A 15,850-nucleotide genomic window follows, 5' to 3' on the forward strand; every position below is an offset into this window, starting at 1 on the left:
GACCTTTTGTGCAACTAACTCATGTTAAGCAGCCTTTAATTGTTTAGTGGAAAGGTCTGCCAAAATAAGAGTGTTTTACCTTAATAATGTGTAATATTAATATCTTATTAAACTTGGATTCACAAGTTAATAAAGTTTATAAAACTTGTTTTATTATGTTTGCTGAAAGCACAGACCGACTTTAAGTTGACCGGTAATTATTCTATAAGTTGAGCTGAAATTAAAAATTAAGTTAAATTAAAAAAAATAAAAAAAAAAAGTAATGAAACTGGTTGCTTTAAGTCTTCTCAACTACCGGTTTTTTTTTTTTTTACAGTGTAGTTGGGAATGGTACATAAAACAACTGAAGTCACACCTGTTCTTTTTGGAGTGCTCATCTTTTCCCTTCTTTACCCCAAATATCCGCGTGATCAGAGTGCTAAACAGGAGAGTCGAGGAGTTCCTCACCTAGAAAGAGGACAGGATGGAGAGACTGACATCAGAGCAAATCTTCCCTCCATGTACATTAATCATTCGAGCTTTGACGCACACTATTACATTAAAGAGGTCAACTTCATTTCAAATCTTAAAAATGTGGTGCTTGTGTTGTGGCTACTCCAAACATCAGTATGCTGTGCACACAGACAGACAATTAAAACAAATATTGCAAATGATTGAAACGAAAATATAAAAAATGCTTTCTGTGAGTCAAGTTCAGACTGATAATGATGTTGAATGCAAATGGATTGCTGTGGACTGTAGGCCAGCAATACACTTATAGACTGATATGCAAATACAATTAACAACATGTTAACTTCTACAGCCAGATTTGCCCATCGCAACACTACTGACAGCAGACAATGGATTGACAATGCCTGTAAAATTTCACCCAAATTCTGCAAATGTGACTGCAACTTTAAAGACAAAGCAATGAAAAATGACTTAAAATTTGACTTAATGTTAGGGAAAAGTAGAAAATGCTCATGAAAACTAAATAGTGACTGTTGGTACTAACACTTCAAAGGGATAGTTACAAAAAAATTAATATTTACTCAAACTTATGTCTGTACGACGTTATGTCACTTCTTCTGTGGCACATTAAAAAAACATTTTGAGAAATGCGTCAGTGTTGTTTTGTGTTCATACAATGGAAGTCAATGAGCTCCAACGTTCTTCAAAATATCTTCATGTTTCACAGGAGAAAGGAAGTCATACAGGTTTGGAGCAACTTGGGGTGAGCAAAGAGGAAAAACTTTCATTTTTGGGTGGATCATTTCTTTAAATAGACCTCAGGGGGAAAATGTAATAAAAAGATATGATTTAACATGAGAGAGTAGCGAGTCAGAGCACATGATGATGGCCCTCGAGACGATTACAATGCAAAAATTGGTCTTGGAGCTCAAGGGTGTACAAGAGTCACAAAGTCCACGTCATGCAGGATTTGCAGGGCCTGATGACATCTTGTTCCAGGAACAGTAAAACGCCTTCAAATCACAATCTTATGTGGCTAAAGTAATGCTGGACACACCAAACTTAATGTTCGAAGTGTTACTGCCTCATAACTTTGATCACATTTTTAGGTCAGCTTAAGAAACATTCCTCACAGACTACAAGAAGAATGTGTGTGTTCTCTGTGACTGACTGACTGCTGCATTCTGGGAAGGATTAGGCCTACTGTACTCTACAGTAAAGCCTGCTGGCTGGAGCGCTGCAGTAAAGAAGCACACGGCTACAGTAGCAGATCTTTTGACATCTTGAGAGTAAGGAACGAGTGGGAGGGGTGGGGGAAAGGACTCAAAAGGAATGAACCTGATAAGAAAATTAAGTGAGGAGAGATGTATGAAAGAGACGTAAAAGCAGACAGACAGGTATGAGGGAGGAGAGCACAGGAATGTGACCTGGAGTTGTCGCCATCGTGACCTGTAGGAGCCGAGTCACCCATGTGGAGGTGATCAAAGCGAGCAATCTAGGGCAATCGGCCAGGACCACCGCACAGCTGTGTGTGTGTGTGTGTGTGTGTGTGTCCGCACGTACGGCTCCTGTCCCTAGTGTTCTAATTCACTTTAATTATTAACCTGTCAGTGCCTCAGCAACAGCTATGGCCTGACAGGGTGGTGTACTGTACGTGAGGAACAGTGAAAAAATGAGTGAGAGAAAGGATTATATACACTTTAAGCCCCTTTTACAAAACAATAAAATGAAATATGTTTAGTCTGTGCAATGCATGTATATTTGGATGCTTCAAGTCAAACTCAAAAATATTTAAAGGGGTCATCGGATGCGACATGCACTTTTACAAGTTGTTTGAACATAAATGTGCGTTGGCAGTGTGTGTACACAACCACCCTATAATGATACAAATCCACCCAGTGTTTTTTGGGTTTTTTTAATCTACTAAAATCTTTACCCTTTTCTCATATCGAGCCGATATACGTATATACGTCAATGTGACGTCACACAGACAGCAGATGTAGACAAGAACGGCAGTCACAGTGTATACTATATATTAAAATAAAATTAATTGGCTATGTCGGCAACACTTTACTTTATGTAAGCCTTTATGTCTATTGCATTATAAGATTAGTTTTAGTGCATTTATTATGCATTTTAATGGACCTTATAATGCATTGTATGATCTTAATAATAATTATAATCAGTTAAAATGCATTAAAATACTTATCTGTTAACTGTTACACCTGTAGAAATGATAATGCATTAAAACATGGAACAAACAAACCTTCCAATATTATAATGCATTTTAGAATTATTTATAAAAATATATAATTCATTACACTGTACATTATGTATACCTTTATAATGTGTTACCACTATATCTAATAAAATGGCATGATGGTACTTCGAGATACATATTCTGTGGTCAACCATGTCTGAAAAGCCATACTTTTTTTGTTATTGAAGGAACCTACATAGACATTGTATAAAAATAAGTAAAAGGGTATACTCACGGCCCACACAGGAGAAGTGAAACCCAGGATAGCAGCTTGCATGCCATCTGACACAAATGGCACAATGTTCTCCCCCAGACGTGTGTCTCGATACAAAGCCCTCAGGATGTTCAGAGCGTGGACCTGTACGTACACAAAAACAAAGACCCATTAAACATGCCTGATTCTACTCATATTTTCCTCTTAGAGAAGAAGTGTGTGTGTGTGTGTGTGTGTGTGTGTGTCCACCTGTGGCACAGAGCTGCTCTCAGTATCTGCATCATTAGAGGGCATAGCCAATGCCATCAGAGATCTCATGGTCATCTTCAGGAGTCCACAGCTGGATGATTTGGGCTCAGAGGACAGCAGGGCCTACAAAGAGACAACATTATTACAGCTATCACTTACAATGGAGGATTAACAGGCAAGTTCCCACACATTTGACATGGTTTGGAATGACATGAGGCTGAGTAAATGATGACAGAAGCTTCAGTTTTAGGTGAACTGTCCTTTAAGCTGTATTTCAGACAGCACATTCCTTTGAGACGGGGACAGTGAATGAGGAAAAATGACTCACAGTATGTAACCGAATACGGCCTCTGTTCTTTTGTCCTCGTGCCAAAGGGTGTGAACTCATCGCACAAGACCACCTTTTCCGGGACATACCGCAGGAATGTGCGCTCATGCCAGGTGTTGAGTCTATTCATCCTCTCCCCATCTTATTCTTCCCTAAAACCCTCTCATTGTCTTGCGTTTCAAGGCACATACAAGGCTATCGGTGCTGACCTGTTTAGTGTTTTTAATAAGTTCTGTTTAAAAAGTCATGTTTTGTTTCATTATGAGGGTAAGTAGTTGTCGCTTTGATGAAGTTTCTTTAATTTTAAAGAGCAAGTTTTATAAAGTTATTTTGGTGCATAGAAACAACTCTGTATGACCTTTTGTGCAACTAACTCATGTTAAGCAGCCTTTAATTGTTTAGTGGAAAGGTCTGCCAAAATAAGAGTGTTTTACCTTAATAATGTGTAATATTAATATCTTATTAAACTTGGATTCACAAGTTAATAAAGTTTATAAAACTTGTTTTATTATGTTTGCTGAAAGCACAGACCGACTTTAAGTTGACCGGTAATTATTCTATAAGTTGAGCTGAAATTAAAAATTAAGTTAAATTAAAAAAAATAAAAAAAAAAAGTAATGAAACTGGTTGCTTTAAGTCTTCTCAACTACCGGTTTTTTTTTTTTTTACAGTGTAGTTGGGAATGGTACATAAAACAACTGAAGTCACACCTGTTCTTTTTGGAGTGCTCATCTTTTCCCTTCTTTACCCCAAATATCCGCGTGATCAGAGTGCTAAACAGGAGAGTCGAGGAGTTCCTCACCTAGAAAGAGGACAGGATGGAGAGACTGACATCAGAGCAAATCTTCCCTCCATGTACATTAATCATTCGAGCTTTGACGCACACTATTACATTAAAGAGGTCAACTTCATTTCAAATCTTAAAAATGTGGTGCTTGTGTTGTGGCTACTCCAAACATCAGTATGCTGTGCACACAGACAGACAATTAAAACAAATATTGCAAATGATTGAAACGAAAATATAAAAAATGCTTTCTGTGAGTCAAGTTCAGACTGATAATGATGTTGAATGCAAATGGATTGCTGTGGACTGTAGGCCAGCAATACACTTATAGACTGATATGCAAATACAATTAACAACATGTTAACTTCTACAGCCAGATTTGCCCATCGCAACACTACTGACAGCAGACAATGGATTGACAATGCCTGTAAAATTTCACCCAAATTCTGCAAATGTGACTGCAACTTTAAAGACAAAGCAATGAAAAATGACTTAAAATTTGACTTAATGTTAGGGAAAAGTAGAAAATGCTCATGAAAACTAAATAGTGACTGTTGGTACTAACACTTCAAAGGGATAGTTACAAAAAAATTAATATTTACTCAAACTTATGTCTGTACGACGTTATGTCACTTCTTCTGTGGCACATTAAAAAAACATTTTGAGAAATGCGTCAGTGTTGTTTTGTGTTCATACAATGGAAGTCAATGAGCTCCAACGTTCTTCAAAATATCTTCATGTTTCACAGGAGAAAGGAAGTCATACAGGTTTGGAGCAACTTGGGGTGAGCAAAGAGGAAAAACTTTCATTTTTGGGTGGATCATTTCTTTAAATAGACCTCAGGGGGAAAATGTAATAAAAAGATATGATTTAACATGAGAGAGTAGCGAGTCAGAGCACATGATGATGGCCCTCGAGACGATTACAATGCAAAAATTGGTCTTGGAGCTCAAGGGTGTACAAGAGTCACAAAGTCCACGTCATGCAGGATTTGCAGGGCCTGATGACATCTTGTTCCAGGAACAGTAAAACGCCTTCAAATCACAATCTTATGTGGCTAAAGTAATGCTGGACACACCAAACTTAATGTTCGAAGTGTTACTGCCTCATAACTTTGATCACATTTTTAGGTCAGCTTAAGAAACATTCCTCACAGACTACAAGAAGAATGTGTGTGTTCTCTGTGACTGACTGACTGCTGCATTCTGGGAAGGATTAGGCCTACTGTACTCTACAGTAAAGCCTGCTGGCTGGAGCGCTGCAGTAAAGAAGCACACGGCTACAGTAGCAGATCTTTTGACATCTTGAGAGTAAGGAACGAGTGGGAGGGGTGGGGGAAAGGACTCAAAAGGAATGAACCTGATAAGAAAATTAAGTGAGGAGAGATGTATGAAAGAGACGTAAAAGCAGACAGACAGGTATGAGGGAGGAGAGCACAGGAATGTGACCTGGAGTTGTCGCCATCGTGACCTGTAGGAGCCGAGTCACCCATGTGGAGGTGATCAAAGCGAGCAATCTAGGGCAATCGGCCAGGACCACCGCACAGCTGTGTGTGTGTGTGTGTGTGTGTGTGTCCGCACGTACGGCTCCTGTCCCTAGTGTTCTAATTCACTTTAATTATTAACCTGTCAGTGCCTCAGCAACAGCTATGGCCTGACAGGGTGGTGTACTGTACGTGAGGAACAGTGAAAAAATGAGTGAGAGAAAGGATTATATACACTTTAAGCCCCTTTTACAAAACAATAAAATGAAATATGTTTAGTCTGTGCAATGCATGTATATTTGGATGCTTCAAGTCAAACTCAAAAATATTTAAAGGGGTCATCGGATGCGACATGCACTTTTACAAGTTGTTTGAACATAAATGTGCGTTGGCAGTGTGTGTACACAACCACCCTATAATGATACAAATCCACCCAGTGTTTTTTGGGTTTTTTTAATCTACTAAAATCTTTACCCTTTTCTCATATCGAGCCGATATACGTATATACGTCAATGTGACGTCACACAGACAGCAGATGTAGACAAGAACGGCAGTCACAGTGTATACTATATATTAAAATAAAATTAATTGGCTATGTCGGCAACACTTTACTTTATGTAAGCCTTTATGTCTATTGCATTATAAGATTAGTTTTAGTGCATTTATTATGCATTTTAATGGACCTTATAATGCATTGTATGATCTTAATAATAATTATAATCAGTTAAAATGCATTAAAATACTTATCTGTTAACTGTTACACCTGTAGAAATGATAATGCATTAAAACATGGAACAAACAAACCTTCCAATATTATAATGCATTTTAGAATTATTTATAAAAATATATAATTCATTACACTGTACATTATGTATACCTTTATAATGTGTTACCACTATATCTAATAAAATGGCATGATGGTACTTCGAGATACATATTCTGTGGTCAACCATGTCTGAAAAGCCATACTTTTTTTGTTATTGAAGGAACCTACATAGACATTGTATAAAAATAAGTAAAAGGGTATACTCACGGCCCACACAGGAGAAGTGAAACCCAGGATAGCAGCTTGCATGCCATCTGACACAAATGGCACAATGTTCTCCCCCAGACGTGTGTCTCGATACAAAGCCCTCAGGATGTTCAGAGCGTGGACCTGTACGTACACAAAAACAAAGACCCATTAAACATGCCTGATTCTACTCATATTTTCCTCTTAGAGAAGAAGTGTGTGTGTGTGTGTGTGTGTGTGTGTGTCCACCTGTGGCACAGAGCTGCTCTCAGTATCTGCATCATTAGAGGGCATAGCCAATGCCATCAGAGATCTCATGGTCATCTTCAGGAGTCCACAGCTGGATGATTTGGGCTCAGAGGACAGCAGGGCCTACAAAGAGACAACATTATTACAGCTATCACTTACAATGGAGGATTAACAGGCAAGTTCCCACACATTTGACATGGTTTGGAATGACATGAGGCTGAGTAAATGATGACAGAAGCTTCAGTTTTAGGTGAACTGTCCTTTAAGCTGTATTTCAGACAGCACATTCCTTTGAGACGGGGACAGTGAATGAGGAAAAATGACTCACAGTATGTAACCGAATACGGCCTCTGTTCTTTTGTCCTCGTGCCAAAGGGTGTGAACTCATCGCACAAGACCACCTTTTCCGGGACATACCGCAGGAATGTGCGCTCATGCCAGGTGTTGAGTCTATTCATCCTCTCCCCATCTTATTCTTCCCTAAAACCCTCTCATTGTCTTGCGTTTCAGATCCAAAGCCCATTTTTTCCTTGACTTCAGTATTCAGCTATTTCTGACCTCTCAGAGGACTGTCCACTAGGGATGATCTCCATCATAAAAACTATATGGAATCAATTAACGATCCGCAGATGTTCGAGTAACACTAATGAAACTAATTCCTGGCGGTGGGAATCTTCAGAGATTGTCAGGTTATTACTTATTTGTACAAGTATGATTGTTTTGGAGGTACTATGCAACTAAAACATCACACACATTTGTGGGGAATTTTACAGTTAAGTACCTCTAGGCATTAAAGGTTCACCAGAGTAATTTTATGGTTACGTAGCCCCTGCTAATAGATTCGGCAACTACACTATTATAAGAGCATCTTTCTTCTTCTTCTTCTTCTTATTATTATTATTATTAATGTTGAAAACGGTTGCACTGCCTAATACATTTGTGGAAACCGTGATGCATTTTTTCAGGATTCTTTGATGAATAGAAAGTTCAAATGAACAGCGTTTATTTAAAAAAAGAATCTATGAAAATGTCAAAGTCTTTAGTGTCACTTCAATGTGTCCTTGCTAAATAAAAGTATCATTTATATAAGTAAAATATAAGTAATGTTGGTAAAATATAAGTACAATCTGGTAAAACTTTATTTTAAGGTCCAATTCTCGCCATTAACAAATCATTAACTACGGCTTTTGCCTCAAACTCCTAATTTGCTGCTTATCAATAGTTAGTAAGGTAGTTGTTAAGTTTAGATATTGGGTAAGATTAGGGATGTAGAATATGGTGGTAACACCAAAATTGCTTATTAACATTTCTATTATTAACATATTGGCTGTTAATTAGTGCTTATAAAGCACATATTCTGCATGACCATATTCTACATCCCTAATCCTACCCAATACCTAAACTTAACAACTACCTTACTAACTATTGATAAGCAGCAAATTAGGAGTGTTAGGCAAAAATCGTATTTAATGGCTTGTTAATAACGAGAATTGGACCTTAAATGGTTACTCCACCCCAAAATGAAAATTTTGTCATTAATCACTTACCTCCATGTTGTTCCAAACCCGTAAAAGCTTTGTTCGTCTTCGGAACACAATTTAAGATATTTTGGATGAAAGCGTCACCGTAGTGCCATTTTGGAGAGTGTCCACTGAACGTAAGCTGCGTATACTGTTCTACTTGTCAGCCGCACCACACGGATGCGCTGTTTTCGTTCAAATCGAAGTGTAAACAAACGTAGAAAACGTATCCGTGTCTTTCAGAATTTTCTGGACCTTGACAGTGTTATTTACTTGGCAGTCAATGCGACAGTCACAAGCCTCCCGGTTTTCATCCAAAATATCTTAAATTGTTTTCCGAAGACGAATGAAGCTTTTACGGATTTGGAACGACATGAAGGTAAGTGATTAATGACAAAAATTTTATTTTGGGGTGAAGTAACCCTTTAAAATAAAGTGTGACCAATATGGTCATGCAGAATATGTTTTACAAGCACTAATAAACAGCCAATATGTTAATAATAGGCATGCTAATAAGCAACTAGTTAATAGTGAGAATTGGTCCCTATACTAAAGTGACGCCATACTTTTGTCATTATAAATACACTGTAAAATACCCTATTTACCTATTAATACTGCAACTTGTATACAGCCACTAGTAGACCACTAGTGAAAATGTAAAACTTTTTTCCCCATTGAAATGTATGCATTCAGTTTTTAGTTAATATGATAATGTCTTCAAACATAGTTTTGTTTTGTGTGTACTTAAATGACAGAAACACTCGTGATTTGGGGTGCAACGGTACACAAACATGACGGTTCGGTACGTACCTCGGTTTTGAGATCACGGTTCGGTATGGTTTCTGTACCGCAGGAGGAGAAAAACTAAAATTGTTGTTTTTTTTATTAAACAATGGTTTACTGAACAAATTGCTCTTTCTTAAAAAAGAAAGAAATAAATTCAATTATAATTTTCTATAAATCTACCTAATAAAAAAAATAAAATAAAAAAAAATCTATAAAAATCTACCTCAGCTTCTGCTCTAAGTTGTAGGGAGCCCTTTTACATTAGGAAGGTTACAATTAACAACAGAGCCCAAACTTAAATTCAATTAGGCTACTATTTTATTTTTAACTATAATAATCAACACTCAAAAAAATTCTATGCAAACATGTATATTGCACTCAATGCTGTTTTTAAATTAACTTCTAAATTATACAATTTCTATTTGTTGTTGAAATATAATCATTTACACAGTGGCTTTCACAACTTGTTTCATAAAAGATTTATTTAAACATACATTAAATAATTAAGAACACTAACAGGTAAAGTAAAAATATAACGAGTCTAATATTTCACTTCTCTAGACTTAATTTCTCTAGTGAACTAATAATTAAGATATCACTAACAGGTAAAGTAAAATATAATGAGTATATAGTCTAATATTTCGCGAAATGCTCTTTTCTACACTTAATTTTTCTAGTGAACTAACAAGCTGTGGACACTGATGACTTGCCTGAGGTAAATAAAATGCTATGTGACATTTTGTTTACAAGCTGTTTTAATGACGTCTTTTCGCAATTGAAACACTGATTGAGCGATTACATGAGGCATGAGATGTTCATTCATGTTTATTTTATGGTAAAACTTGAAGTAAAGAGGAAGGGAAGCACTCCACGCTGCTGTTTAAACTGAGGCGTTCATACAGCGATCTGTCACGGCACATCAAAGAGCGACAAAACGACATTATTGTCTGAATTTCCTGAGAAAAAATGAATGATTTGTTTGGTACACATGCATACTGTACTGAAAGTCCCATACTGAAAATGTTTGGTATGAATAAGTGTACCGTTACACCCCTACTCGTGATTAGTGTTACAAATTCACTTATTTAAGAAATGTATATTTTATTTTACTATACTAATTTTATTTTACTTTACTCATTTCTTCATTTCTATTTTAATGTCATAACTTTCCTGTTTTCATGTTTTTAAAATCCTTTTTTCCCCCAGGTTTTATTATTTTTATTTTAAAAGTTGCAATTGCAGTGTAACGTACGTTCTGTATTATGTTGTAGATTAAAGAGAAATGGATTACTGGGTGGAGTAAATGCAGGGTGGGGACTTGGTTTTATCCATCGGCTGTTGATTGGATGGAGACAGATCTGAATGTGAGCTTGCAGGCGATTATAAAGTAAGAAAGGAGTGGTGTTTAAGCAGACTAAATGATTAGAAAAAGTCTGACGTCATTAGAGAGAAACCTGTCATTTCACTGGAAAATCGAGTTACAATACTGATTAGAACTTACAAGCTCATTACAAAGCTAAGCTAAAAAAAAAAATGACGTGCATGCACAAATCATTCACAATAAAATGAATAAGATGTATTAAGAAAATATAGTGGGGGGATTTCTAATTAGTAAACTTTAAATTTAGAAATTTATACAAGAGGAAAGTGCTATTGTTTCTTTAAGTGTAAATGATAAATTTGGGAGGATAAGAGATCTAGTGGTCTGTGCCGTACATAAAGGAGGCCCAAGATACGAACCTGTATATAGAAGGGTATTCCTGCACTGCGGCGGGTCGCACACAGTTTGGAGGAGGGGTCACTGGATTTCACTTCCTCAAGAACCTCCTTCAGCCAGTGTGCTGGCAGCTGTTGCAGCGTAGCGCTCCCACTCCTAACACACACACACACACACACACACACACACACACACACATTTGTTTATAAGACCTTGTTGTGGAATTCTGAACAAGACATTTTCTCCCAGGACTGTTGGTATCCAAGTCTGTGTGGTTCCCAGTGTCTCGCAGACATTTTTGTTTATGTTTTCTCTGATGTGATATTATCCACAGTTTTCAAAGCAATCTAAAAATCAAATCACATCCAAATGTGATCTCAAAGCACAGACTATAAAATTAATTGAATTTAAACACTCATTCAGGGAAAATGTCAGACTAGAGCCAAGTTATACTACAGAGGAAAAGCTGTGAAGATAAACATAATTTTCGTTGTGCAATCATACAGAGACTTGCTCTGTTGTCAGTCATGGTTTCCAAAAACAATATTAAGCTGCGCAACTGTTTGATAATAATTAGATATATTCTTGAGCAGCAAGTCAGCATATTAGAATGATTTCTGAAAAATCATGTGACACTGGAGACTGGAGTAATGATGCTGAAAATTCAGCTTTGCATCACAGGAATAAATTACATTTTAAAATATATTCAAATAGAAAACAGTTATTTGAAATAGTAATAATATTACACAATATTACCATTTTTACTGCATTTTTGGTCAAATAAATGCAGCCTTGATGAGCAAAATAGACTTCTTTCTTAGCAAATGCTACAGGAAAATGATTTTACTCACAAAGCCATGATTAATAAAAGAAATCTCAGTAAGTCACACCATTTAAGCAATCATTCATGTTCATAGCACAAACAGTACATGATGAGTTACACAACAACGAATAATATTTCATGTTAAAAGTTTGTTCAAAACCCTATTCCAAAGTATGAGCAATAATAAGAGAGATGCTTGCCTAAGCAAGCACTGTAATTACACTGCAAACCTCGGTTGAATACACACACAAACACATAGCAGGAGCTGCCCAAGCGTGTGCAGGACGCCCACTTTGAGAGCGGAGAAAAATGCGAGGCTCTCGTTATGAAAAGTACCGTTATACCAGACGCGCTGGACCGAACAGGCCAGATCAAACAATCCAAACCATACACACAAACACACACAATACACTACCCCAAACACAAGGGGAAACCTTCAAAAGGCAGGCGTCGAACGCCCCACAATCAACACCTCGTAACGGGCTTAGTGGTTGCCGGTGGAGCCGTGTAATCACACAGCAATGCTTTTCCTCCAGAAGCACCTCTGAGACTCCATACAGACACAACTGCTAATGCAGGCCCATCCACCACAAACAAAAAACGCTGCCATTTCAGGTTTGAGCATTTGTTTGCATGCCTGTTTTTTTAATAGATAGGGATGCTAGAAAATTTACTTGTATGGCAAAAGAGAAAAAAAAAACAGATCACCCACTTGAGCACAACATCTCAAAGGCTAGTCAGTATTACACAGTAATAAAAACCATATTTACGAACAGGTCTGGCTTCATTATGGTATGTAGTGCCCACTTTTCTTTTATTCTCAGATACACAGTCCAATAACTATCCAGTTTAATCTAGTTCAGTTTTTGTCTTTGCCCAAGCACTTAAAAGCACACAATACACCTACTTTTCTCCATTTCTCATAACCTGAGAGAGTTTGGCAGCACCAACATAATTGCGATTAACGTGTAGTGCTTGTCTCAAGTCGTATGGATGTAAATGAAGAAACAACTGGTTGTTGATATTTATGCAGCAAACATTAACCAAACTCACTTTCAAATTTCGGTTGTGAGTCTTGATAACGTAAACGAGTCTCTTCTGTTATTGTATATGCTTTGGATAAACAAAACTGTATTTATCACTCCTAACAGATTAGACAACAGCTACGACCAGTGTTATTTTTGTATTATTTTGTATGTAATTACAGTTATTATTTTCAATTAGCTTTTATTTTTCTATTTCAGTTTTCATATTAATTTTTTTTTTTTAAATAATGTTAGATTATTTTGTCTTTTTTGTCATTTTTAAAATAGTTCTAAACAGTTGCAATTTATTAGTATTTCAGTTTCAATATTATTCAAAATTTTCAGGGTTTCTGCAGGTTTTATGAAGGTAAACTGAAGACTTTTTAAAGACCTTTTAAGACTAAAAAAAAAAAAACCTTTAGGCTTAAATACCTCTGCTCCCAACCACAAGAATATAAGAACATTTTTACTGTATTTCTGCTGCTGCAAAAAAAAAAAGTGATGCTCATCAGTATTTTTGTCTTGTTTAAGATACACTTACTTGAGAAGCAAAACGAAATGAAAAAAAGTTCATTACTAAAAATATTTGCCAAAAAAAACAAAAAAAAAAAGGAAGTTTTCATACCTCACTGACAGATATTTATGTTGTTTTAAGCATAAACGCGCTTAATTCTGTTTAGTTTTAAGACTTAATTTTACATTTGCATCTTAAGTATCTGGATTTAAGGATGTTTAGATATTTTTATTGGAAAACAAAAATACTGATGAAAATATTCTTTTTTTTTTTTTTTTGCAATGCACGCAACATTTAATGCCATGACTTAATGAATTAATTATTAAATTAATTAATTCATTTCTTTTAGTTTAATTTAAGATTTTTTACAACCTTTTAGACCAACCGAAAACCTGATTTTAGTACTTAAACTTATTTCAGATAGTTGCCAAGGCAACATTTCTAATATTTTTTTTACTAAATAAATATTTCTATTTAATTTTAGCTTTATTTCAATTAACAAAAATATGTTTAATAATTTAAGTTTATGATAATAACACTGGACACTGATTGTTTTCAAATTTCAAAAGAGTTTCATGAAAACGAAGTAGAAACTGCAGAGAGGCAAATTAAAAGCAGAAGAGGAAAGCAGAAGGCAGGAATGGAGTCAGATCATTAAAGACGCTCCCTCGGCAACTCCACAGCAGCAGAAGCGATCTGATGTCCCACTCATGTCACACTCGTGGCAGCGAGCGAGTCAATTTCCTTAACCTCTGCACAGAGACCACATTCCAAAGCTCATTAAATCTCACATTTCCAGATGTTAACCGTTTTCAAACTTCCTGATTATTTGAAGCTTGTGCTTCAGGAGCAGTGCTGGTTTCCAGGATGCTGGTTGAGGAGGAGGAGGAGGACTGGACTCATTCAGGTATGAAGCATTATTGCCAAGCACAACATCAGGGGCTCTGGTGGAGCAGTCCTTATGACTCCCTCATTAATAAAGATGCACACTTGTTCTGACTAAGGCCTTTGGGATGAAAACATCTTGAATTTTGTAGATGACAAGGGGCCTATTTTACTGCACAGAGAGCTGATGAGTCTGGACTGTGTTTTAATCATTATTATATAACCGCTGGGACAGGTCGAGCAATCTGATTGGCTTAGATCTCTCACCTGCACAGCATCTCAGTGAGCCGAACAAATCCCACGTAGGCCAGTTCAAACGCCCCCCTGTGACGAGACTGCAGCAGCTGCTCCCGAAAGTACTGCCCCACACCTTCCACCTGACAGAAAGACGGACACAGAGATTAACAAGATGGACATGTGGAATTGGACACTCACATTAAAAAGTTTTCATTTTGCACATACTGCCTCAGTTAGGTTTTTTGAACCCATAAGTATACATGTTGAACCAGACATAGAGCATTCATTTTGAGGTCTACAATATTTTTACTTTTGTTTGTGTTTTCTCAGCACAACAATACAGGTGTTAATACTTCCATATAGCACCACTAAAATGTCCACTACATCATTTTCAGATAATAACTAAAATAATTACAATCATCACAATTTGAATCTACTAAACACGAGTAAATCAGGGAAGTCAGTGTAATTATACACATTTTTAAAATATAATAGACGCATAAAAATAAATTATTTCAATTAAATAATAATTAAAGCACTTTGAAACTATTTTCTTTTCTGGATAAATTGAGAATCACGTTGATTGAGAATTTATTTTAAATTAACATAAACATAGATAATATGCAATATAAATAAGTTTTAGAATCAATAGCTTTAAACATGACCACATATGATGTTTTAAGTTTCCCTCTTTCATAGATAGATCGTTTCATCTTATAAATGTGTTTAAATTCTTTATATTGTTCAGTCTTTTAATCTTTGGTAGTGACTCTCTCGCGAGAATTGAATCACAGTTTCAAGGCATGTGATTGGCTGTTCATTACTAATGTGACACTTTCATGTGCATGTGCTCCATTAACTCAGGATCAAGCCCGAGTTGACAGAGAAAGTTGATGATCAGCTTCATGGTACCAACAAAGCCGGATTTGGACTGGTTTGGTTGAAACTAATCCTGTAACCCTGAGTTTGTTCAGCCACCATCATGGTACAGGCCCCAGCTCTCTGTGTTAGCGGCAGTGCAAATGCAGATTTGAACGATTGTATGATTATTTTTTTTTTCAAAGGTTTAATAGACACGGGCGAATCGTTGTCATTTAGAAATTAGATTGCGTGGGTGTTTGAATCGAGATCACGATCGTGCAGCGCTACTGTGTATACACTTAATTTTCAATAATTAATTTAATGTAATCATTTTTAATTATTTCCAAATTGTATGTATATATATATATATATATATATACAGTGCTGTGAAAAAGTGTTGGCCCCCTTCCTGATTTCTTATTTTTTTGCATGTTTGTCACACTTTAATGTTTC

At 36.4% G+C, this 15,850-nt stretch overlaps 1 protein-coding gene across 1 annotated transcript in view; it reads right to left on the bottom strand.

The window, feature by feature from the left end:
- Positions 1-15,850, bottom strand: part of LOC107699273 (THADA armadillo repeat containing) — an 87,652-nt gene that overhangs the window by 42,311 nt on the left and 29,491 nt on the right. Inside the window, exons 22-30 of the mRNA XM_016500484.1 lie at positions 14,567-14,676; positions 11,076-11,208; positions 7,030-7,152; positions 6,802-6,924; positions 4,212-4,303; positions 4,037-4,070; positions 3,174-3,296; positions 2,946-3,068; positions 356-447 (exon numbers count right to left, since the gene is read on the bottom strand). Of these exons, the coding sequence (XP_016355970.1) occupies positions 356-447; positions 2,946-3,068; positions 3,174-3,296; positions 4,037-4,070; positions 4,212-4,303; positions 6,802-6,924; positions 7,030-7,152; positions 11,076-11,208; positions 14,567-14,676 (953 nt within the window). The remainder of the gene's footprint in view (positions 1-355; positions 448-2,945; positions 3,069-3,173; positions 3,297-4,036; positions 4,071-4,211; positions 4,304-6,801; positions 6,925-7,029; positions 7,153-11,075; positions 11,209-14,566; positions 14,677-15,850) is intronic.

The sequence above is a fragment of the Sinocyclocheilus anshuiensis genome, unplaced genomic scaffold, assembly GCF_001515605.1.
Source record: "Sinocyclocheilus anshuiensis isolate Anshui unplaced genomic scaffold, SAMN03320099.WGS_v1.1 scaffold450, whole genome shotgun sequence".
Classification (NCBI taxonomy): domain Eukaryota; kingdom Metazoa; phylum Chordata; class Actinopteri; order Cypriniformes; family Cyprinidae; genus Sinocyclocheilus; species Sinocyclocheilus anshuiensis.